At 38.6% G+C, this 24,967-nt stretch overlaps 1 protein-coding gene across 3 annotated transcripts in view; it reads left to right on the top strand.

Moving 5' to 3' along the window:
• The window catches only part of NALCN (sodium leak channel, non-selective), a 224,550-nt gene that overhangs the window by 71,465 nt on the left and 128,118 nt on the right, over positions 1-24,967 (top strand). For all 3 annotated transcript variants that reach the window (XM_063149615.1, XM_063149612.1, XM_063149614.1), the window contains exons 8-10: positions 7,246-7,388; positions 7,506-7,610; positions 10,270-10,356. In XM_063149615.1, coding sequence (XP_063005685.1) covers positions 7,246-7,388; positions 7,506-7,610; positions 10,270-10,356 — 335 coding nt within the window. The remainder of the gene's footprint in view (positions 1-7,245; positions 7,389-7,505; positions 7,611-10,269; positions 10,357-24,967) is intronic.

The following is a 24,967-nucleotide window of genomic DNA, read 5'->3' as shown; positions in this document are numbered from 1 at the left end:
CAAATTGGGATTCTTTGGGGTGGATTTTTAAAAGCATCTTATTTATGATAACAGCAGTTTTACCACTGATTGTGGTAAAATCTCATGCACCTGCTTTTAAAAATGTTATCCATTCAAGAGAAAGGTGCTGACCTCTTCATTTTAAGACAGCAAGTGCATCCTCAGAGAAGCACCTACAATTCACACGTGATGCCCAGAGGAACCAAATGAAACTGAAACAGAGCTTTAGGACCAAGCAGCTTTGCTGTTTCATGATTGTACTTAAAATGAATTAGATTGCTCTGTCACTTTTGGAAAAGCTAATGCAACAAATGAATAGTTTTGATTAGTAGTATATAAAATTCAGTGCTGAATTTCCATGCCTTATGTCAAAGAAGATTTGCATGCTTTGTTTTCTCTCTAACAAAGTAATCCATCGCTACCTTATTTTTAATAGTCATTCCCAGCATTTGGCTGAATGGCAATCCAAGTACATAATATCTGTACTAAGAATTCTGCCTTAAACTTTCCTCTTTAAGATGATAACCCTTAAAGCGTTCATTAAATTTGAAATGTAACAATTTGGGGGAATTTCTAAATTTTCATTTCTTGGCTGCCACTTTTACTCTATAAACGTGTCTACATATGTAATGCATTTTAAAAGAAGAAGTAACAGTCCTATAAAAAGATTGTTCATTTTCAAAGGAATAAGTTATTAAATAGTAGAGATTCCTCCACTGAACTTTTTTATGTTATACAGTTTTGTCATAACATTTACTGTAACAGGCATTGACTCCACTATGACTGTACTTGAAATCAGAGGCATTTCATTGGAAAGACTGAGGTGGTGGCTGGCCCATCTTCACAGCATTCATTACTCTTAAAGCCAAGGCCTAGGGATTTCTGTATTCTTGGTTTCTAGATCTGAAGAGTATTTTTGCAGTTTGATAAGGAGAAACATAGCTATGGCAGTGTCCTACTTCTAGGTTTCAGCCTGAAGCTCTGCCCATTCTGTTGAAGATGAGACCCCAGAGATCTGAGAACAGTTGTGTCCTTAAGAATACTCTCTAGAGTGAAGAAGAGGTGGGAGGCTTGACTGTGCTGCAGAGTTTCCAGCTAGCTATGTGTGCTACAGCTCAGCATTTACTTGAATCTCATCTGCTGCCACTATATTTGTAAAGTTGCCTCCCCACACTCACAACAGTGATTATAAGACAGACAGTCCCACAGCTGTCTAATTGCCAAAAGGAAAAAGCAGACAGTATTTCTGCGCATAAAGTCAGCTTATGAGCTCTGTTGACATTTTGGATCCCTATTTGTTAAGTTATTTGTAAATCTATAGCTATTTTAATCAAAAAGTTATTAAAGAAAAGCAGATATAAATGCTATTCTGGCTAAATGTCCATAAACAAATCTCACATACAGTCATTCTGAAGAGTGTTCATCTTTCTTTATACCTTGGACTTGTTAAAAAATGTAAAGCAGTTTTCTCTTTTCAAAGCATAAAATACTACATCAGTACTATCTATTAAGTACTACTATTAAGTACTATCACATGTAAGACATTATTGGTCAAAGCATGGACTTCTTTACGCAGAACACGCTCCTATTGAACCCTGTGCAGTCAGTATGAGTGGCCAGCATTGCTACATTCATATTGCTAAGCTGACTTCTGAATATTGCACACATTTCTAATATACTTGCAAACGGTGCAGAAAATTCCATTTTTTCCCCAGAAGTTGACTGGTTTAATTGAGGTGTTAGGCATGGTTTGGACTTGATGATCTTGAAGGTCTCTTCCAACCTAGTAATTCTGTGAATTCTGTGATTTTCTGTCTTTTTATTACTAAGTCAGTAGATCAGATTGCATTGATCCTAGAACTTATATTTGTAATGTTCTTTATCTCCATATTGGTGCTTTTATCTGTACAGTCTCTGTTTATAGTCTTTTCTCATAAAAGCTTCATCTCATAAACAAATAGCTTTTCAAAATGAAGAATCAGTGACACATCACTACTGTATATTTTAAGTCACTATGCTTAGCAAGGTTTTAAAGACTGTTCAGACTGGCAGTGTGGGTTTTTTCTGTTGTTGTAAATCAGTTTTTCAGCAGCTTAGTAACAGGAAAATGGCACTGGGGCTTGAGGTTTCAAGAGAGGAGTAGAGCATTGGCATGTTTTGGGGTTTTTTCCTTTTCCTTCTAATTTCTGCTAGCTGGCAGACTGGCTGATGAGAGTTGGATTGGGAAAGTAAAATAGGTTGCTCACTCAGGGGCAAGCAACGCCATTAAGCCATTCAGGATTAGTTGATTTTTTAGCTGATTTCAATCCTGCCTGCCAGCTGCTTCCCAGAGGTGTTAACAACCTTGTCCTTGCATTTCTGGACAATTTTTAGTCCTTTCGAGTTTCACTGAAGCAATAGTGTAAAACACTTGGAAAACCCTGACCGCATGCAGTGTTTTACAAATACCTTAATACTGAAAGATAAATTAAAAGCCGACTGGTCAATTGAAATACCCATGCCCTGAAGAAACATGCAGCTTTGTGATTTTATGAGTGAAGGTAAGCAGGGGCAGAAACAGGCATGCTAACATTTCCATGGCTAAGGCAGAGGGCATTGCTTTATGGGCAGTCGCTCACAGAGCCGTGTTAAGGAAGGCTGCCCTTCAGCGTGCAGCACAGCAGTGAAATTAGACAGCAGCACCTGCCAGGAGGCGGCTTAGCTTTGCCGGCAAATGGGAGAATCAATCCTTTAGCCGGCGCAGCGAGAGGCTGACACAGTCTGTGCTCTCCGGGGTGGACGCTCCGCCGCCCCCGCCGGCCGATGTTCCAGATGTGGCCGCGGTGCGCGACTCCCATCTAGCGGCTGCTGCAAAGCGAGGGAAAGGAGCGCGGCACTGCCTGGCGTCTGCTGCCTTTCCTGCGTCGCAGTGGGTAGTGGTGTAAGCTTTTAATAACAACGCATGGATTTTTACTTGCCTGAATAATTCCTGATTTAAAAAAAAAAAAAAAAAAAAAAAAAAAAAGAAATTTTAAAAGCAAACTTTTGGGGTTTTTTGTTTTACCTAAAGTGGCCCTCCTGTAGATTTTCTTTCTCAGCATCTTCACAGTAGTCACAAGAAAATTGAGAAAATCCTAACATGGTAAGCCAAGGTGGTTTATAAACATAACTTACACATGCAGAAATTGCTGGTGTTAATGCATAGCTAAACTTAGTTTTCAGTTTTTGCATCTCACTTGGAATAGCTACACATAGCACAGATATTAATTAATGAAAGACAACTCCTCAGGACCATACAGTCTCTTCCTCAGACAATATGGGATTTTGAATCAAGAAGCAAGAATGCATCATCAAGTTTGGGGAAATGGTTCTGTCTCCCAACTCAGTGACTTTTTATGTGATTTTTTAGCTCTGCTCCTTTAATTCTGCTATTATAAAACTACAGCATTATTCAGTGCACTCCTTTTCTCATGATGTCCATTTGCAGAATGAGCTGGTTATAGAAGGAGATGATGTCACAGAGCATGGTGTTATCAGAGTCTCAGAAACAAGCAGAAAATCCTGTGTATTTACAAAATGTGCATAAATATAAAATACAGTACATTAAAGACCATCCCTGCATAGTAATACTATTTTGCAGTTAACTTTGAGTCCCTTTGTTTTTGAAAAAGACCCACTTTCTATATTCCTTAGTGATTTAAAAGATAGGGTTTTGGCAGGAGAGGTGCTTTTACTCCCCTAAGAAAAATCATCACTTTTTTCCCTGACTCTTCTAATTCTTTTTGTTTCCCTGGTAATCTACTCATCTGTAGAGCATGGAAGAGCCAGGTTACCGTGCTTCCTGATTAGGCATGGATACCATTAGAATTTTCATTTATTACAATTATTTAGTTGTTAAAGCAATTATTTTCTCCACCATTATTTAGCCCCTTCAGACTAATGTTCCCGTCTTCCAGATCTGAAAGGCACATGTATTGAAAAAGAAATAAGCCCCCTGCACTCTGGTGCTGAATCCCCATATACTAAACATACAGTATCAGTAAGGATACAGTTTGTACCTGATTGCTGTCTTGTCTTCTATACAGTATGGAGCTAGTGAAAATGTCACATAAAGTGAGCAAGATTCAATCTCTTTCCCAGTATTTCGCTAAATATTTCATTTTCTGAACTTTTTTATTTTCTTTTTGATATTAACCAATACAGTTGTAAAACATTTCCAAAGGTAGAAGTGTTTCTTGCTTAGATAAAAGTAGTCATTTGAGATTGATACAGATTATGATGTTGATTTTTTGAGTTTTAATCTCTCCTGAGAAGTGTTTTCCTCTTTTCTTTTAAAGTATCATTGTGTTTAAAGGAATTGTTTTATTATAACATCAAAATGGAACTTATTAGACAAGTTCAAACAAAAACCAAAAACTTCAAAGCATGTTAGTTTATTTCACCTATTTTGTTGTCAGAAAGTTCCTCACAAATTAATATTGATTGCTTTCAAGGTTTAACATTTACTGAAATAGATAGGAAAATTATCATAAATATTTGCTAGATATTTTTATATCTTAAATTCAGCAAGCTGCCCATGCCAACATGCTTAAGCTGATGAGCAGTATCATAACAACCATGTTTAACTCTCTTCATAATTCAAAGCTTTTTCGTGGCTGAAAAGTCTCACTGATGCCTGCAGTTACATGGCATAAATGATGATCCTAATATTCAGGACTTTGACGAGAGGTGACTGCATTCTGTTGTGTATTGAATAGCCAGGCCCTGCAGGTTTTCAAGCCCTCCTATGCTGTGACACCCATATTCCTGCTGCTGAGGGATCTATGTTCTCATGCCCTAACCACGAGACTCCTAGCACTACGCTGTCATTACGTAAGCCCTTTGAACTAGTAGGAAAAGACACTTTGTCACTGATAGAATACAGACATCTGTGGAAAACAATAAATTTGCCATTTGATCTGAGGGGCATATGTTAGGTTTCATTTATGGCAGCATTCCCATGTCTGGTTTTTTGGGATGTATCCTACCATCACTTAAGATTTTGATATTTTCTCACCTTCCATATGGCTTTGAACATGGTGAGAAAAACAGAGTATGTTGCTGTGAGAGGAGAGTCTTTTAATAACTTACTCATTGGCTTTAGGAAGATGTAGTCCAAAATTAAAGGGAATAATCAGAAAAAAAACAAAGAGCAAAAACATGCAGTCAGGTAGATGTTAACTAAGAATAATTCTTCTTTTTCAAGGCAAAACATTTTATGGTGTTGCATCCCTTATTCTACATCCCTTATTCTGTATGAAACAGGATTTCCAAGAGACAGTGAACAGCATGGTTACTGGCATCAGTAATGAAAGTTTTATTACATTCTAGTCACATATATTAAGCAAGAATGTATATTCTTAAGAGGTATTGCTTTCTGACAACCTTAAGAATACCTCTACCAGTTATACACTATAGAGACATTTTTACTTTAGTGTCACAGGCAAACTCATTTTAATTGGGTTAATTGTGCATTTTTGTCCATTCACAGTATTGCTTTACTGTGGCAGATGGCCCAGTGATGTGTTATAAATACTTTGCATGACATCCCCTCTATTTTACTAATCTTCACTGTGACTTTCCCATTGGTAATGACTAATGACAGTTTCCTAGCCAGCAACTTTTAATAGATTCTTTTTTTTCCCCTTAATCTCTGCCTGTCCTCAACAGCACTGTTTTGTTCAATAATTTAATCAGTTCAGCAACAGTATATTATTAGACAATTGAACCATTACATTTTGAATTTTTGAAATGTAAAATACCCATGAAATAACCACTGATGAGTATTTCAGTATTGATAGAGACCACTTTTTCTTCTAAAGAAATAGAAAGAGTTTTGCTTTCTATGCTTGAATGCTTTTCCTTTCCTTTTATTTTCATTTCTTTCCCTTGGTCCTGAGAACCATATGCAGTAAAAAGCAAGGAATCCAGTAACTAAATAAACTAACAGTTTTGCCTACTCACCATGCCCATCTTGACCATTTGACACCTACCTATCAAAAGCAGGTGTTTATATAAAAATCATTTTTTCCCTCACTCCTCTCATCAGTGAAAATTTACCTGCAGAAGGGATACCCTGAGACAAAACTGGTTCATCTCATCCCTGTGCGCAAACAAAAGGATATAGATGTTACAAATTCAACAGGAAAATAGTAGCACTCCTTATAGTCTGCTGTGATTTTGGGGGAAACTCCTAGAGTCTGGAATTTCTGCTCAGAACCACTTATTTCCCTGTGAAAAAGATCCGATAGTCAGCTTTCTATCTTTATGTTGCTAGCAGCTGCTGTGTTTTGCTAAGGGCAGTGCTCCTCATGCTCCCTCTCTTTTATCAAAGCCATTCCATGAAACGAAGCAGTAGTGGAGCAGAGCTGGAGGGTGGCTGTAGGACAATTCTGTGATTTCACAGCAGTTTGTGAGATTTCACAGTTTAATTTCACAGTTTAATTGTGTTTCTTTTTGGAACATAAAATTGCTTTAAACAAGAATGACTTACAAGCCATAACTGGTCTATATTTTGAAGCTTTCATTGTAGAGATACAGAGGAAGGCCAAGCTGGCTAAGGCATATTATCACTCAGACATTAGGTTGAGTTTGGACTTTATGTTTAAAATTAGTAGCTTTATAGCTGTTGTTCAAAAGTGGTTTCTGCACAAAAAGGTCTCTCATAATTTTCCTTTCATCTTCTCTCCACTCCCTCAAGAGTGATATAGCAAGTTCAACTTAAAAGTGCTTTTTAAAGGCAAACATATGTATGTCAATGCAGCTACTACCTGAATTTCAAAACAGTTCTGTAGCTTGCTGTAGGTGCTTACTGTGCACCTTCTTGGTGTGTTGCTGATGCTGTTGCTGATATTAAAAGTGATTTCTTTAACCTACTGATGTTGATCCTTGTTAAATCTGCCTTTTCTCAGGGATGCTGCTGAATGCAAACGATGGGACAAATTCTGCCTTTGGGAGCATTTGCATACTGGCAGTGAACTCTTCTAAGAGATTATACGTGTCTGTCGAGGGAGGGAAGGGAGTCAGTCTGATCTGATACAAAACCAATTAATATTCAACTGCAAAAGGAATAAATGTGGAAATGCACCTGAAAAACTTTGAAGGAGGAGAGGAGAGCCCTCTTCTCCTTTAGAAAAAACAAAAATAGGATAGATAAAATTTTGTTTGCTGATACTGAAAACTTTCAGGGAGGTTTAATGACAAACATTTTCATTTTTCCTCTGACAGGCACAAGCATATTTACTGTTTACGAAGCTGCTTCTCAGGAAGGCTGGGTGTTCCTTATGTACCGAGCAATTGACAGTTTTCCCCGATGGCGTTCATATTTCTATTTCATCACCTTAATTTTCTTTCTGGCCTGGCTTGTTAAGGTACTGGAAAATATGTCTTTTTAAATTGTTCTGACACATAGATCATATCAGAATTAATTTCTTCTCTTTTCTGCTTGCTGAGGTTTGTGTTAGCCATTCTTTCTTTTTCTTTTACAGAATGTTTTTATTGCAGTCATCATTGAGACATTTGCAGAAATTAGAGTGCAGTTCCAGCAGATGTGGGGGTCCAGGAGCAGTACTACTTCAACTGCCACCACCCAGGTGAAGCACTTGAGATGCTGAGATTCTTTGGGGATTTGATTTGGTTTAGTTCATTAATTAATAATAAGCAAAAAGTTCTTGTTGTATAAAATATATTTGACTTTGCATGTTGGTACCTATATTCTAAACCTGATATATGAATTTTCATAAAACTTTTAATTCTTGGTTGCATTATCTAACGAGTCTTTCTTAGGAAGGAATAATAGAGACCATAATACAGTTCTCTATATGGCTATTGCTGTGTTTGTATTCTTTTTAACAAAGTATGATAGTGCTTTTTTATCATGTCTTGGGTGGATTTGATATCAGGGCTATAGGATATCACTTTCTGTGCTAAGAAATAAGAGCTGAAATCCCAAAGTAGCTGGAAGAAAAGGAGTCAGAGGGTAGCTGAAGTGTTTGGGGAAGCTGGTCCTGGAACTGAGAAGGGTGTGTTGAGACCAAGGGAGAATAGGTTGTAGGGCAAGGAAAGAGCCATGCTCACAGCTGGGGCAGCCACAGAAAGTGAGACACTGAATAATGGGTAAGAGGAAACCATAATAGGAGGGGTGGGCTGAGTAGTGGGAAAGAACCCAGTATGAAAAAGAGCTACTGGGCTGAAATTTAAATTCTCTCATTCATTATTTTAACAATCAGATTATGTGTCCCAAATGGGCAAAAGACCAGGCTTTTCCAGGGCAGTGCAGTTTGCCGTCTCGAGAAGGACCAATACCAACTGCCTGCAAAAAGCTCTTAGAAAGACAGATATGTGAAACATACCCACGAGGGAATTTTTTTCTAACCATGTAGCTGGAGATTATTTATTTTACTAAGCCAAAGGATTTAAGTTTTCAAAATTAATTATTGAATATTTTAATATTCTTTTTTATATTCCTGTAATCCATATTTAAATCTAGTCCTTTTCTGCCGGCTGCTACCCTTTTTGCCTCAAATAGACTTTGTGGCAGTAATTTCTACTCTATATATATGTCTTTTTCAAAGCAGACTTTGTGATATCAATTTAAAGTCTAAAAAAAAGGACTTCTCTACATGACATATGCTTAGCCTGAGGAACTTAATGTTCATAGAACAAATTCTGAGCCATATAGGCTTATCCAACATACTCTGAACTAGAGGATGGAACAGAGAGTTCGATGTAGGGAAACACAAGAAGCAGCCAACATTAAAAAAATATAAAATATCCAAAATGATGTCATGATGCCAAAGAGCATGAATATGTGGAATATAATCTGCATCATGCAAATTAAAAATAGGTTGCTGGGTGCAGATAAGCAAATGGTTCAAAAGGCTGCTTCATTCCTCGAGTCAGTGACATAATGGGATATTGAGTCCAGGTTACCAAAGTGCAAAAATTATTTATCTTTTTTCTGTATTAAGAAGGACAGAAAATATCCTGCAGGATTTCTTGTTCAAAGCACCAGACAAAAGTTAAAACCCATGCTTGTTTTGTGCATGAAGTAGCCTTGAAAGCTATGCCTTAATTTTCCCACTTCTTCCATTACTGAGCTGTTCCCCAAACTTATTCCTGTAGAAAAGATTTGAGTGTCCAGGAGTCGAAGTCTAGGAAGGGGTTCTCTATAAAAGGGTAAAAGGTTCTTCTAAAGCACTTTAGCAATGTACTTAAAAGCATAGTAAGAAGAAGATTAACTGTTCTGATCTTAATTGGCAACTCTTCCCAGTGCAGAGATGCTAAATAAAGACTTGGAGGAATTACAACCATATTTGGGTGACAATGTCCCCAGTCTAGTGAGCAGTTCTCTCAGGATGACTTTTAAGCTTCAACCACTCTCCTGTGGCTGTGTTCTTGAGATGGCTCGTTTGGGTGCTGTGTGTCAAAGGAAAGGCGGGAGTGAGGTGGGAACTTTGCCACACTTCATTTCATAGTATATGCAGGTGGCAACTCAAAATGCTAGAACCATTCATTTTCTTTCAAGGACATTTTCAAGGACAGTTTTAATCACTTTCAGGTATGGTGTCTCACTGTTGCTTATGTCCAGCATCATTTTGTGTCCTAATTTCTGAGGAAAAAAACCCAACTAAACAGAATGCCTATGTTTGCTCTTCCAGAGGCTATTGATAAAGTGTGAATACCGCTGTGGTCAAGAAAGCCTTTTCCATTGCTGTCATTAGAGCTTGGAAACATTCAGCTATTTACAGGAATTTTAATCTCTGTGAAATTATACATAGGGACTGTCCAGCTACTCTTGCTGATATGCATCAGTGCAACAAAAATAAAGTGGTCCTTGCAGTAAAATAATTTTGCCAGTAAAAAAGATTTCCAAATGCACCTTTTATTTATGTAGCTTATTTATGTGGGCACAATGTATTTGTTTTTTATTAGGATAAGCTTACCTTAATAAGGAAATTATTCTGAACAGGTACCACTATCTGATGATGCTGGTCAGAGATTAACTGAATTGTTTTCTATATTAGGACTAATAGAAACACATTGTGTTTGATGTTGTCTAGGTAAAATCAGACAATTGTTGGGAAAAGCATGTTACTTTTTTTTTTTTTTCTGTAGCAGAAAGAATCATTCCTCTGTTATTTTAAACTAGCTATCATGAAAATGCATGCTGTTCCTTAAGGGGAATGTATTAGATCTCACTTGTATTTATTGCCACACAAAACATTTCTGACAACAGTCTTCCCTTTCAAGATGTTTCATGAAGATGCTGCTGGAGGTTGGCAGCTTGTGGCTGTTGATGTGAATAAACCCCAAGGCAGAGCTCCTGCATGTCTACAGGTATGACATTGCTTTTTAATAAATGTGTGTGTGTTACCAGCATCACTCAAATGTTGCTATAGGGAAATTATGCTGAGAAATAGCTACCATGGTTTTAGACACATATTTTTTGAACCTATTGCTTTCCGCAGTGTAGATTTTTTCCTTGAAAATCAAAGATCAACAAATAAAGATGTACCATATTAAAGGTTGGAAAAATCCTTCCTGATAAGGTTCTGTTTTGTGTGCTTAGGAGAGAAAGATTTACAATTGTAAAGTATAAAATAAAATAGTTAATCATGTTCTCTCTCTCAGAATTCATATACAAATATATTCCATTCCTAGGATATTTGCATCATAAATGCTTGTTTATTAAGTGCAAAATACAATAACATATGCCAAGAAGCATGACTAATCATAATAAACACAGAAGTGCCTAATTTCTCTTGTTCCCTTGTGAAAATAGGCTCACAAAAAAGGGAGAAGAAGCATGTAGAGAGCAAGCCATACAGTGTTTGAAACTTCCAGATTTGATATTCCTACTTGGATAGAAGTTAATTTGTGAAACTCTATCCTCATTGTTTAAATAAATCCAGACTAAGTTAAGTAATGTTTTTATAAATCCATTTTTCGAATAGAGCACTGTACAGCAGCTGAAATTTTTATTTGCAAGCTAAATAATGTCATTTCTGGATAAAACAAACTTCAGAATAGAAGGCCAAATGTACTATAGCATTTTCTGGCAATTTTGGTTATGTTTGGTTTAACGTGTAAGCTAAAATACACGTTCTTGTTGGCAGCATGTACATTGCTGAACCCTAAGCTGGCAAGCACCATCCATCCCCTCCACAAGCTGTTCATTCTCAAATATCTCTTCCTTGCCAAACCACTGCCATGTATTTGATTTTAGCACGTCTTAATAGATTATTCGTATTCCCAAATTTAATTCTTGATTTTGACAGCAACTGGAACATCATTTGTGGTGTTCTCAAGTAACAGTCTCTGGTATGTGGATAAAATATAGGTGAACTCACTGTGAAAACTTCAGATGAAAATTAAGATACCAGCTGAGTTACCTGGTCTGCCTTTGTGGCCTTGCATTTTTGCCCAGTTTGGGAATCATGTGAACACAGTTAATTGTTTTCCAGTGGACATAAACCTCATGCATTCAACTTCTTATATTTGCCACTCAACCAGCAGTTTCCCTCTTGTTCTTCATCCTTTTGTGAAATAGGGGAAGCTCTGAAACAGTGCTTTAGCACCCTTTTTAAGACATTAAACTGCATGAACTCCACTAGGTGTCCATTACTCCAATAGTCCATTAACTATATGAAGTCCATGTCCTAATTTCCATTAGGAAGTTTATTCTTCATGGCATTACTGTCCCTATCGACAAATAAGCTGTATTGAGTTGGTGTTGTCATCACGGAGGCAGTGAACAGGATTGTTGTTCTGTGTTTTATGTGTCTCATGCACACTCTAACTTATAGATATCAGAAAAAAGAGTTGAGCTCTAAGACTTGCTTTGTATAATTTGGAACTTCCATGCATTAGATACCTCTGTATTCATTAATATAAAAATTCTGTGTGATATAATACTTTTTGTGGTTTTTTAATTGCTTGTCTATATATTAGTGTGATCTAATGATTTTTAAATGCTCTGAGAAATGGATGTTTTGTTCTGCATCAGGTCATAATGTAAGAATTGCAGAAACAAGGTAGTCATATCCTTCTTCATTGCCATACTTCCCTCACTATGTGCCTGACCTGGCACCGTATTTATGCACTTCTTCAGGGAATGGAGTTAAAGTTGGCAGCAGGAGAGGAGTGAACTTGTTATTGATCAGACTCCCTGCAGCTGCATAAATGTTTTTTCTGACACAAGAAAGGGCCCAGAACATTAGGGGGAGCAGTCTGGGAATGTGAGAACTGCTTCCTTCAGCAGCAGCGAGCTATAAAGCATGCCTACAATTAATTTCAATCCAGTTTTTTTTTTTAAAGACATATGGAAATTACTATAAAAATCAATTATATAATTTTTTTTTCTTGTTTTGTGTTGGGCCAGTATCAGAGAGGTGGCTAGTTTGCTAGCCTGTGCAGCCAGCTCCTAGGAACCCCTAAAATACTCAGCACTGGTGGCTTCCAACCACCTAGGTTCCTCTATGCAACTCTCGGAATTATTCTTAGGTACACTTTATTTATGTATATTTTTAGATATCTGCATGTCCCATACATTAATACATTCTAACTATTTGTAGGACAATGATGAGGTGCAGAGGTGTGGAATATAGAGGTTGTAGGTAGTATGGAGATACGTTTCTCCATGGCCATGGATAGGTTCCAGCTACCTGCAGGAACCTAATGGGGTTCAGAGGTGGTGTGTGTTGGTTGTGGTATAGCAATAACAGCTGATAATATTGTGGAGAAAAACTAAATAGATGTAGCAACAATTTAAACAGCTCGGAAAAGTTTTAAATAGAAGCAGCAGACCCTATCTCCTGCCTGATTTTAAAGACTTGTGCTTCGGGGATTTGTGGGTTTGCAGGCTAAATTCTGGTAGAAAATACTTGTCAAGTTAACTGGAGGAAGTATCTCACACATTTGAGATTAAAGACCTGTCTAGTGCCAAGCACCACAATCATGAGTTGCTGATGGCACTGGGGACGTCTCTGCAATTCCTGCAGTTCATACTCATATTTTCCCTGACATGAACCAGAGATTTTGCAGGGGCTGTCCTGTGCTACCTGTTTAGTTAGACACTGGAAAGTAAGATATAAACTAACTTCTGTTGCCTTGGTGCCCTGCAAAAGCATTGACATCCTCTTTCACAGACAGGACCAGAAGCAGCAGGCACAGCATTAAACAATGGGAGGCACTCTCTGAACAACAAGAAGCAGTTTTTTTACTCTGATGGTGACTGAGTGCTGGCAAGGCTGCCCAGGGAAGTGGTGGAGTTTCTGTCTTTGTAAATTTTAGTAGCTGTCCTGGGAAACTGGCTCTCAGTGTCACTGCTTGAGTGATTTTGGTAGCATGGAGAACTGAGCCCGGTTTGTATGATTCATGATTCATGAGGAGGACATAGGGCTGTTGGGGGCAGTATTGGAGGATTGGCTTTGGTGCATGGAATAAAACTCTTCCAAACTCCACCTCAAGATGGGCAGAATAGATGTGGACTGTACCTAATATGTTCTTTCAACCTGTCTTCTTCCATTCTTGTGGGTTCCCCACCAGAAGATGCTGAGAGTTGGGGAGGTGTTGTGGCACACTGAGGAATTATGATTTGGAAATAAAACAGGACCAGACAAACTCACAGTGTAAATATATCCCCAGTGGGATGACAAAGGACATTATGTAGGGAGCCCTCTACCTATTAAGTACAGTACCTTATAGCCATATGTACAGGCTGTGGCTGACTACCATCACCTTTCCCTCCTCCACTGCAATAACTTGGATGAGTAACTGCTTGCCTTTAAGCTTTACACTTAAAAGCGTTGGTGAGATTGCTGATTAGAAAACAAGCATTTCTTGCTTAACAAAAAAATAAGAACAAAGAATTTCTAAGAGAAATTGTAAATGAGAATTGCAAATGCCACATCTGATCTTAACTTTTGTGTTTAAAGTGATCAGCTATGCCATGTGCATTGTTCTGTTTCTCTTTGTTAGGAGTTCCTACAAGTAGATACTTCCATGTGTTTGGATCTTAGGGACTGACCCTGATTTTATTTGGGAAAAAACCCCAAACAATTTCTGATAAAAAAACAAAAGGCTGGCTGACAAATCTTGATGCACTTGATTTTTGGTGGTCAAATATCCTGTATTATAAGCAAATTTGAGACTTCTTATTACGTTCTTCCAGGCAACATATGCAAAGAGTACCTGCAAAACAAAAGAGATAGCTATGAGAGTTGTAAGCTGACACTTATTTTGGCAGGATATTAGCTTTGGAACCTAACTCTGGCAGAAATTACATATTATTAATAAGTTTGGGAATGAAAGAACTCAGCTAAACCCTGTATCCTTTAATTCCTCAATTGTTTCAGGGTATATATCCTGACAAGCTACAAAAAAATGCAATATTGTCTCAGTAGGCAACTGGAACATGGAAAAATGAAGGTGAAGAAGCATAACACTGAATTCAGCAGAGAATGGTGGGGGTTTATTTTGTTTAATAAAACCTTAAGCCTTCCTTAAACATGTTGATGTTGCAGAGTCTTAATAGCTACATTGGACTGCTGTGGGACATGGCCCCAGAGTTCTGCCCTACATCTGATTCTGAAAGTAAATTTTTAATTGTTTGAAGTCTATGTTGCATCCCCAACAGACTCATCTTCTTTTCTCTTAAAAGGCATTAAAATCAATTCAAAATTTAAGTTCACAGGACCACTAATATAAGTTATGTAGCATTCCTGACTGAGAACAAAAGTCACAGACAAAAGACAGGTATCTTGCAAAACACATTTTTTACAGGCTGCCAGGGAGGTCATGGAGACTCCATCTCTGGTGACATTCAGAACCCAAGGGACACATGCCTGTGTCACTGTTCTAGGTGACCCTGACTTGGCAGGGTATTGGACTGGATGATCTCCTTCTAACCCTAACTTTTCTGTGATTCATTGATCTTATGAGAACATACTAGTACCTTTCTAGAGATGGCATCTGTGAATATTAGGTAATCATTTTATGGGGAAGATAATGCAGAACTTTTTTTTTTTCTGGTGCTCATGCAAGTGCAGGACCATGTTCAGACTCTTCCCCATGCAGCAGCCTATCCCTATCCCAAATGTTTCACGTTGACATTTTTTTTGTGACAGGGAATCTGAAGTACTGAAGGGCAGGTTCTGATAGTCTCATTCTCTCTCCTCCCACCTTGGAGTAATGCAAAATCCCACTCTCTGTTAGAATGAACCTACTTCAGTTGGGATAGAAAAACATTGCCTGACCTCTAGTTGCTCTTTACTTCACATGTATCAAATGACAAGCCTCAAATCTATTTAAAATTTAAGAGTCCTTCACAAATTTACATCTTTAAGTGGTAAATTAATGTCTGTGAGGGCACATGCAGCATATTTGTCCATACTGCAAGATTGGGAAGGAAACCGCTAAGGGCAGAGCTGCTATTCAGGGGCAAGTAAGCAGGCCTGGGAAAGGACCTGCAGGGACATTAGCTTAAATTCACTAAGGACAGGCTGCGCTTCAGGAGGAACCAGCTGTGGCAACATAAGCAGCTGAGGCTTGCCTCAGCAGAAAAGGCCCTGGGAGTCTCAGTAGGCAGCATGCTGAACAGGAACCAACATCCTTCCCTGGCAACAGAGAAGGTTGACAGGATCCTGGGTCATTGTGTGCAAGGAATTATCTCCTGTTGCTCAGCACTGGTAAGCCTGAATCCAGATTCTGTGTCTGGTTTTGGGCCCCACTACAATATGAATACTGACAAACCAACTCAAGTTCAACAGAGGGGCTCCAGGTGTTTGAGAAGCTTACTGTTCTTCTGGTCTCTTTCAATAAAAAATGGTGAATTACAGTATGAAAAAAAAAAAAAAAAAAAAAAAAAAAAAAAAAAAAAGAAAGAGAAAGTATATGGGCAAAATGTGTTTGGTACTCTAGTGTTATGAGATTATCTTTTTAATTCATAACAGAAAAGGATAGTGGTTCTTACCACTTACATTTACGTTGTATTTGTCTTGTCCCCTCCTTCCTTGAGCTGAATAAGCTGCAATCATTTCAGCCATCTGAATTCATAACTTCTTTTATTAACATAAACTGAAGTGGATGCCAGTTTATATTAACAGACAAGAGAGGGAACTGACGTGTCCCAGGACTAAACTTGCTGTCCTGTCAGAGATCAGACAACTGCAGAAGCTGAATTGGGTAGTCCCAAAGACCTTTTGGCCCTCGTACAGTGAAAGCCAAAGGAGAGATAAACTCAAGGCAAGAACAGAAGTGAAAACATCATGTCTGATCATTCTGACCCTCTAACACTGACCACTTTAACAAAAGAAGATGTAACAAAGACTTTACTAGTGAAAGAGATAACAAAGGATTTTACTAGCTTAAGAACAATAATCAGAAGGTTGTGTTTCTAAAGGAGACCAGGACAAAGGGGTCAGAGTAGAAAATTTTGAGTATGAGCGTATTGACGTATAAATACTGGTAAAGTGTGTAATAAACTGGCTTTGCTTTGCTGGTATAAGCAAAGTCCTTGTCAGTCAATCCCCACACTGTCCCTTCAGTTGCAGCTGCTTCTACAGTTAAGGCCTCTGAAAAAATGAGGCAAGCAAAAAGCAGAGGATGGTAACAGCTTTACCTTCCCCATCTGAAGGAGCATAAAGCTAAAACTGAGCACACATTTAACAGCAGCTCATTTGTGAATCCCCAGACAGTTTCTGAGAGTTAGTCAGATATTGGGTATCCACCCCTTTACACTATTCACCACACTTTCACATTTCTTCCCATACTCTATGTACAAGTAGAACACAATGGAAGATTCTTTGTTTTTTTTCCCACTATTGAATGCCCACTATTTATTATATCCCCATATACAACTGAGGATAGCAAGATGAGATGGGGCTGGACTATAATGTGTATATTCTTCTGTTGCCTACATGTTTACTTTCTCTGCAGAGCCTTCCATTCCTCTTCATTTTCTGTTTTTACCTCACCAAAACTACCAGTTTGCTGTTACATTACACTTGCCATACTCTGCTCCCAAGTCTCCTCAGTAAAACTAATGTGGTTGGTTTTCAGTACTGTTCCAGTGCTAAATGCATCACTGAAGTGCCCAACCTTCTGTCAACTGATGCAATTTCTAGGCTTTCTAAATGAGAATAGGGCATAAAATAAAGATGGGGTTTTTTTTTTTTATTTGCAGCCTCAGAAATTTAGGATTTAGAATCAGTTAATCTTCTTCTAAATAAACTCATGTACTCAAATAATAAACTCATTCAAATCAAAACTTATTTTTGGCAAACTGAAAGAGAAGATTTTCCTTCCACTGTAGAAGGATCCCAGTTAATTGGAAGAAATACATGTATACAATTTAATGAACACCACTGTAATAAGAATTGAATATGACAAATACCTTCTGCTGTTGGTTCCTAAGTTACACTTAAGACAAAATTAATATATAAATAGACTTCCAACTTTTCTTGTTCACCAATAATTACTTCCCATGAAAGAAAAGAAGATTAAACCGACTTTTGTATTCTCTTCTGTTATTCCTGCTGTGAAAATCCCTAGGTACTGCTTAGTTTCATGTCTCTCTCTCATATTCAATATATCCATCATGAAACTGCTAAAACACTCAATTCCTTCTTCTCTGGCCATGTCCTCCACCCTCTATGGCTTTTTTTATGCCTTTGGATATTGCTTTTAATCTTTTAGTCTCCTTCAAGTTTCTCTAGAGTTCTGTAATTTTAGAGAATTCTTTAACAAAGTGAGATAATATGTAGCATGAAGGACTGACCTTTTTTTATGCAAAAAGGTGTGCTTAAATTTCCAACACTAATCATATGTTCAAAAGGTCTGTAGTAATAACAATGTCACTTGCTTGCTCAGATCATAGCTTTGTGACCTTCTATTTCTTTCCTAGGTGAAGCACATATAATTAAAAGTAAATATAGTATCTTTTATCTGTTGAAGATTTTACTGTCAGAGTAGGAGTGCACATTGAGTTTGTAAGTGACCACTTCCATTCATGCTGACACATCAGACACAGTGTCCTCAAGCTTTTTCTAAATATCATTCCATCTTCAGCTGTGCATTTCATTTTTATTTTAATATTGACATGAACAGGGAATTGCTGTCTGGCTCATTGTTTCCCACAGGAGCCACAGTGGGAAACTGTTCATAATTTTTCTGTTCATTACAAACATATATATTGAGAAAGCTGAAGATGTCATTATTTGGTGTTAGTAATACCAACCACAGTTTTCATGGAAGATATGAGATGCATCTTTCCAGGTCAGCTTTAAATGAGTATGTGTACTTTACAAGTCTTTGCAGACAGAAAGACAAAAAGAAAAAAGTAGTGACAAAATTATTAGCAACCTCTAAAATTAATAGGAAAAGAAAAATAAGAGACACAATGTGCCTTTAAAGGGTAAATAGAATTTAAAGGGTAAAAAGAATTTTTTAAGGCTTTTGTCCTAAAAACTAGTCCTCAGTTTCTCTTTATTTGTGAACTGAGAGCTTCCTACTGAGCTTGTAGGAGTAACTTGTGGTAGGCAGGAAGTTCTAACACACTACAATATGTTAAAGTAATATCAACAACAGCAAAATAATGTGGCAATGTGGAGCCTCAGCATGAATTCGTGCTAAATGGTTCCTGTTGAAATGGAAAACACAAAGATTATTTTTCAGTAAGAAAAGAAAATCAATATTTTAAATCAATGCCAGTCATAGGGAACAGTGAGAACAAGTAACAAAAGACCACAAAGCACCTTTGGGAACACTCAAAAGAAAAATACAATACATATAAAACCATTATACCAAAATAAAAGCTTCCACAGCCTGCATTAGGATGTGTCATAATCAGAAACCATACTAATTTTTCATGTTGCCACTTCTAGCCACTTCTGTAAAATTAAGGAAAACTTAGGTGACTGAGTTAAAGTTCTTCAAAAGCACCATAATAGTGCCCATTTTTCTTGCCCTCTTGTCAGATTTTCTGTTAGCTACTATGCTGCTGTGTGCAAGAGTCCCCTGCAGATCCCATATCTACCCGTGCCTGTTTGCTCTGCTCTGCTCTGCCCGTGTGCTGTGTGCCCTGAGGACAGGCAGGTGGGCTCTGGGCTCTGGGAGAGACAAGAGCGGTATCTTGGCAAGCCCAGAGTCACTCACATACCCAGCAGGATAGACATACTGCTCACACACTACTCACCAGGTGGGATTCTGGACCTCCTTTGTAAAACCTCTTTGAAAGATCAGCTGCCGCAGAAGACGTGGTTAACCTCCCCATTTGTTTTACTTAACTGAGCAGTTTGGTGTGACCACCACACATTTGTGTGACACAAGGAGCTACAGAGGCTCTGCACAGAGCCTGGAGGGTGTCTCTCTCTGAATTATCGTTTGCTCAGACATAGCACCTGAGGTGCTCCACTCACCATCACAATGTTCTACCTCAGCTAGCAAGGCCTGACAGGGCAAAACCCTGCCCTGGTCTGTGGGAGTAAGCATCATTATACAAGACCAGACTAGTAAAACCCAGCAGATCTACCTGGTCCTTGGGAAGTGGTTGTAGCTGGAAGTAATTTGACTTGATGATCCTTATGGGCCCCTTCCAACTCAGTATATTCTATGATTCTAAGTGTCTTCCAAAGCATGTATTAGGGACGTTTTTCTGTAAACACACCACACAAAAGTCAAGTTATTCTTTTCTCCATCACTCCCTGCTTTAGAGAGCTGGATATATCTATTTCCCAACTCAAAACAGTCCTGGGACCTGGGGGTGCTGGTTGACAGTCGATTGAATATGAGCCAGCAGTGTGCCCAGGTAGCCAAGAGGGCCAATGCCATCCTGGCCAGTATCAGAAATGGAGTGGCCAGCAGGAACAGAGAGGTCATTCTTCCCCTGTACTTGGCACTGGTGAGGCCTCACTTGGAGTACTGCATCCAGTTCTGGGCCCCTCACTTTAGGAGGGACGTCGAGTTACTTGAGCGTGTCCAGAGGAGAGCAACGAAACTAATAAAGGGCTTGGAACACAAGCCATATGAAGAGCGACTGAGGGAGCTGGGGTTGTTTAGCCTGGAGAAAAGGAGACTAAGGGGTGACCTCATCACTCTCTACAAATTCCTGAAGGGTGGCTGTAGTGAGCTGGGGGTCGGCCTCTTTCTCCGGGCGACAACAGACAGAACAAGAGGACACAGTCTCAAGTTGCGTCAAGCCAGATGTAAGTTAGAAGTAAGAAGGAAATACTTCACAGAAAGAGTGGTCAGAAACTGGAATCATTTACCCAGTGAGGTGGTGGAGGCATCATCCCTTGAAGAATTCAAAAAAAGACTGGATGTGGCACTTGCTGCCATGATCTAGTAGAACAGTTAGAATATCGGCTGGACTAGATGATCTTATAGGTCTCTTCCAGTCTTGAAAATTCTGTGATTCTGTGATTCTGTATTTTGTTGAAGTGTCTCTCAAGCAGTTACTTAGTATGTTTAAATACCACAGTAGCCAAATCTCACAGAAATATATTTTTCCACGATAAGGAATGTGAACAGCAGGAAACCTATTAAGTAGTTTTCTCAAGGTCTACAGGAAATTTGGGCTTAGACAATAAATTGAACCCAGATCTCCCGAGTCTCTCTCCATTCCCTTAGCCATTAGAATATTTCCTCTCCCAATGCACAATATAGTATGTTGAGGAACTAAATTCCAAATAACTCAATACTCTAAATAAGTAGAGTTTCACCAAAGGACAGGTCCAGACTCATGAAACTGCTAATACAGAACTTTTAATAATATTCCCTTTCATTTTCGGAGCAGTAATGTTTGCAAAGCCCAGAGAAGAATTAATAAAACTAAACTTACTGCAAATTTTAATTAAAATTATACAGGGCATTAGAGAGTCTTGACTATCTTTTACTAAGAACTCCATCCTTCACAGGATATTGAGTGACAATATACTTAGATAAGAAAGGTCAGAAGAATGCATATCAATTGAATGTGTCCTAAAGGCAGGATATATATTTCCCAATCTGATTAACTCTTTCGTAGATTCAAATTTATGCATCATGTTCCTGAGCAAAAAAACCTCACCCAAGCCCTTTGGAAATAGTTAACATATCTCTCACTAGAGTCTTAGTAACTAAAGAATGCCTTCAATACATTGCTAAGCCTCTAAATGCATGATTTTTTTAGGAAGTCTACATTCACTTTAGTTACTTTGATAGAACTGAAACAATAATGCATGGTGAGATGCATTAGATCTTGAGTTGACCCAGATTTTAAGATTTTGCTTTCTTTTCACTGTATTTTGATCAATAATTCATATTTAATAAGATTAAAGTCCATTTGGGGTGCTATTTCCCCCCCCCCTTCAAAAAAAATTTTTAATACATTGCTTTCCTTTTGATTCCTTTTTTGGTATGGATATCCAGGAATGTCATAGATTACTGGAAACCCTGCAGTGCTCATAGAACTAGCAGATAAACAGTGCATTTACCATGTCTTAAAGTTGTCCAGTCCCAGAAATAGTCATATATAGCTCATCCTTATCCGAACTTCTGGATACCCGATTATGCCCTCATTCCCTTGCACTCCAGCAGTAAGTCATTTAGGGACTTTCTGAAGTGGATGTTAAATTAAGGCCATTATATTTAGTATCTGTTGATGGATTTATCACCTATCTACTTGTCTAGCCTTTTTTTTTAAACCCATTTATCACTTTGGTCTCCAGAACTTGTTTGTAGGAAGAAGTTACATAAAGTAACAATGCAGCATTTTAATTGAGTACAGTTGCAGATTAATGAAATTGTTTTCCTGAAATTATGCACAAATAACACAAAACAGTGCAAAGATTATTGGTTGCAATTTTGAGATGGATGCTCAGTTTCAATAAAACAAAGAATTAAAACAACAAATCATGACAGTCAGGAACACAGGCTGTTGTAACATGCAGTCACTAACATGAGGAGAGCAGGCAGGAATGTCTGAGGACTGTAAAGGCCAGCCATGGGATGTGGTTGTTTTTTTGTTTATGCCTGTGTATAAGTATAGAACTCCCAAAGCTGAGAAAACATCAGAAAGTGAAATAGATTTTGAATATCAGTAAGGAGTTTTATAAAAAGACATTTATGTATTTGGTGGCGGGGCTGTCATTTTTAAGACAACTTTTAAATTTTCCTGTAGGGAACATTCTGACATTAACAAATATTAATTAACTTAATAGTTATTAGATCCCTATTGTAATTTTGTCTATGCTTTTATTTCTCTGCTACTGCACACATGCATCAAAAAGAAAAGTAATTTCTTTAAAAAGGGCATACAGAACTGCATGCCTATTGCCAGTTTGCAAGGTTTACAACCTACCTCCCAATCTCTCCCCTTCCTCTCTTTCTTGCCTGCCTGTATTTTTCTTTGTAGCTATTACACCAAATCACATACCTCAACAATGAGTTAAACACAGTTCATAGTTTCTTCTCTATAGCTTTCCATTTGCTTGCTGAACTGTCTGTTCTTGTTCATTGCAACAAGTAAATTACTAGCCACAGTTTGTAGCAATATACCTCCTGAAAGTAAACAATAAAAGAAAGAAAAAGTGTTATTGTTCTCACTGATTTGCATTTGAAAAAAATAAAGCATGACTTACTCAGTTTGAACATGGAATTTTCCTGGAGACTTAAAAGATTAGAATCACATCAGAAAGACAAAATGGACAGGTGTTTAACTATGATTAGGCTTATAAAAGAGTAGTGGTTTGTGGTTTTCCTTAGCAATAGTTCTTATTAGAGGAGAGCCTGCTGCAGCAGAAAACTTGGTCACATCAGGCCCTTGGCATCTTCTAGGGAGATTTAAGATTAAGTATTTTGAATTTATCTCAGGCAGTAGGTTTTCAAAAAACTTTGTATGTCAGAATTATATCATATAATAATTGAATTGTTAGGGTTGGAAAAGACCTCTTAGATCATAGAGGTCCAACCATTAACCCAACACTGCCATGTTCACCTCTAAACCATTTCCCTCGTTCCCTCCAGTTTTTTGAACACTTCAATCACTTCCCTGGGCAGCCTGTTCCGATGCCCAAGAACCCTTTCTGTGAAGAAATTTTTCTTAATATCCAATCTAAACCTCCCCTGGTGAAAGTTGAGGCCATTTCCTCTCATCTTGTCACTTGTCGCTTTGGAAAAGACTTATCGCTTTGGTCCCCACCTCACTACAACCTTATTTCAGGTAGACTGAACAACCCCACCTCCCTCAGCCATTCCTCATAAAACCATTCCCCAGTTCTCTTGCCCTTCTCTGGACACACTTCCACACCTCAGTGTCTTTTTTGTAGTGAGGGCCCCAAAACTGAGCACAGCACTTGAGGTTCAGCCTCACCAGTGCTGAGTGCAGGGGAGCAATCACTGTCCTGGTCCTGCTGGCCATGCTATTGCTGATACAGGCCAGGATACCATTGCCCTTCTTGGCCACCTAGGCTCACTGCCAGTTCATGTTCAACAGCTCTGAACCAGCACCCCAGGTCCTTTTCTGCCTTGCAGTTTTCCAGCCACTTGCCCCCAGCCCTGCAGTGCTACATGGGGCTGTTGTGACCCAGGTGCAGGACCCAGCACTTGGCCTTGTTGAACCTCATGCCATTGCCCTTGGACCATTGATCCATCCTGTTCAGATCCCTCTGCAGAGCCTTCCTGACCTCCAGCAGATCTACACTTCCATACTTGGTGTGCTCTGAGAGCTGACTGTGGGTTTGCTCAATCCCCTTGTCTAGTCAATTGATAAAGTTATTTACACAGGACTGGCCCCAGCACTGAGCCCTGGGGAGCCCCAGTGGTGACCAGCTGCTAGCTGGATGTAACTCCATTCACCACCACTTCCTGGGCTAGGCCATCCTGCCACAAGGATTGGCTGACACAGTTAGTCAAAGTCTCTGAACTTCTTGGTTTTTGACAAGCTTAAAGTAGAAACTTTTGTGTAGTCCCTGATTTTCCAATAGGCCCACAGAAAACCTGCTCCATAAGAAATAAATTTTACATAAGGAATTTTTATAAATCTTGACCTTCTTTAGTACAGGTCTGTACAGACATGTTGTGTCTGCCTTAGATGGAGGTAGTTTTCTCCACAGAAGCTCTCACAGTGCTGTGCTTTGTTAAAAAAGATGTTTTGGCTGCTGCTGAGCAGTGCTTGCACAGCATAAAGGCTCTCTCCAACATTTTCCCCTTGCCAGTAGGCTGGGGCTGGGCAAGATCTGGAGAGGGTACACATCCAGGACATCTGAGCTCAGAGGACAAAAGGGATGTTCTATACCATAGGAAGTCTGTTCAGTTATAAAGGAATGCCTTTAAGAGAAAGGAGAGGACACACACCTGCTTGCTATTACAAAAAGTGCCTTCTAGAGAAAGCGCTATGCATGCTGAAGCCCTGCTTGCCAGGAAGTGTCTGTACCTGCTGATAAGAAGTAGAGAATAAATCCTTTGTTTTCCTTTTGCTTCACATGCAGCCTTTGTTTGTACTTTATTAAGTTGCCTTTGTCTTGACGAGCTTTTTCTCCCCCCACTCTTTCCAGCTGAGGAGGGGAATGATAGAGTGGGCCAGTAGGAACCTGGTATCCAGGCAGGGTCAATCCACCACCACTCATTAGGCAGTGACATTCAGCTCTTACAACATCATGGTCAAATTAATAAAGCAAAAATCTTCTACAATAAAAATATGCAGATTGTTTTTGCTTCAGTTAAGTGTTTTCCTTGTTGTTTTGGTTTTTTATTTTCTTAATTCAGTCTTTTTGCTTTGACCTAAACAGGCAAAGTATACAATTTTTCTGGCATTATTTTTAGCAGTGGACTTCAGTACAGATTGTACTCTTAATTGGTATTTAGAAATTTTGGGGCACATGAACATCAGTGGATTATAGGAGCTATACTTTAATGCCACTGAAATCAAAGTTCAGCTGAATTTTCTTTAGAAAATTTTTCTTACTTCTGG

This window comes from Melospiza melodia, chromosome 2, assembly GCF_035770615.1.
Source record: "Melospiza melodia melodia isolate bMelMel2 chromosome 2, bMelMel2.pri, whole genome shotgun sequence".
NCBI lineage: Eukaryota > Metazoa > Chordata > Aves > Passeriformes > Passerellidae > Melospiza > Melospiza melodia.
This window is presented reverse-complemented; position numbering and strand designations above follow the sequence as displayed.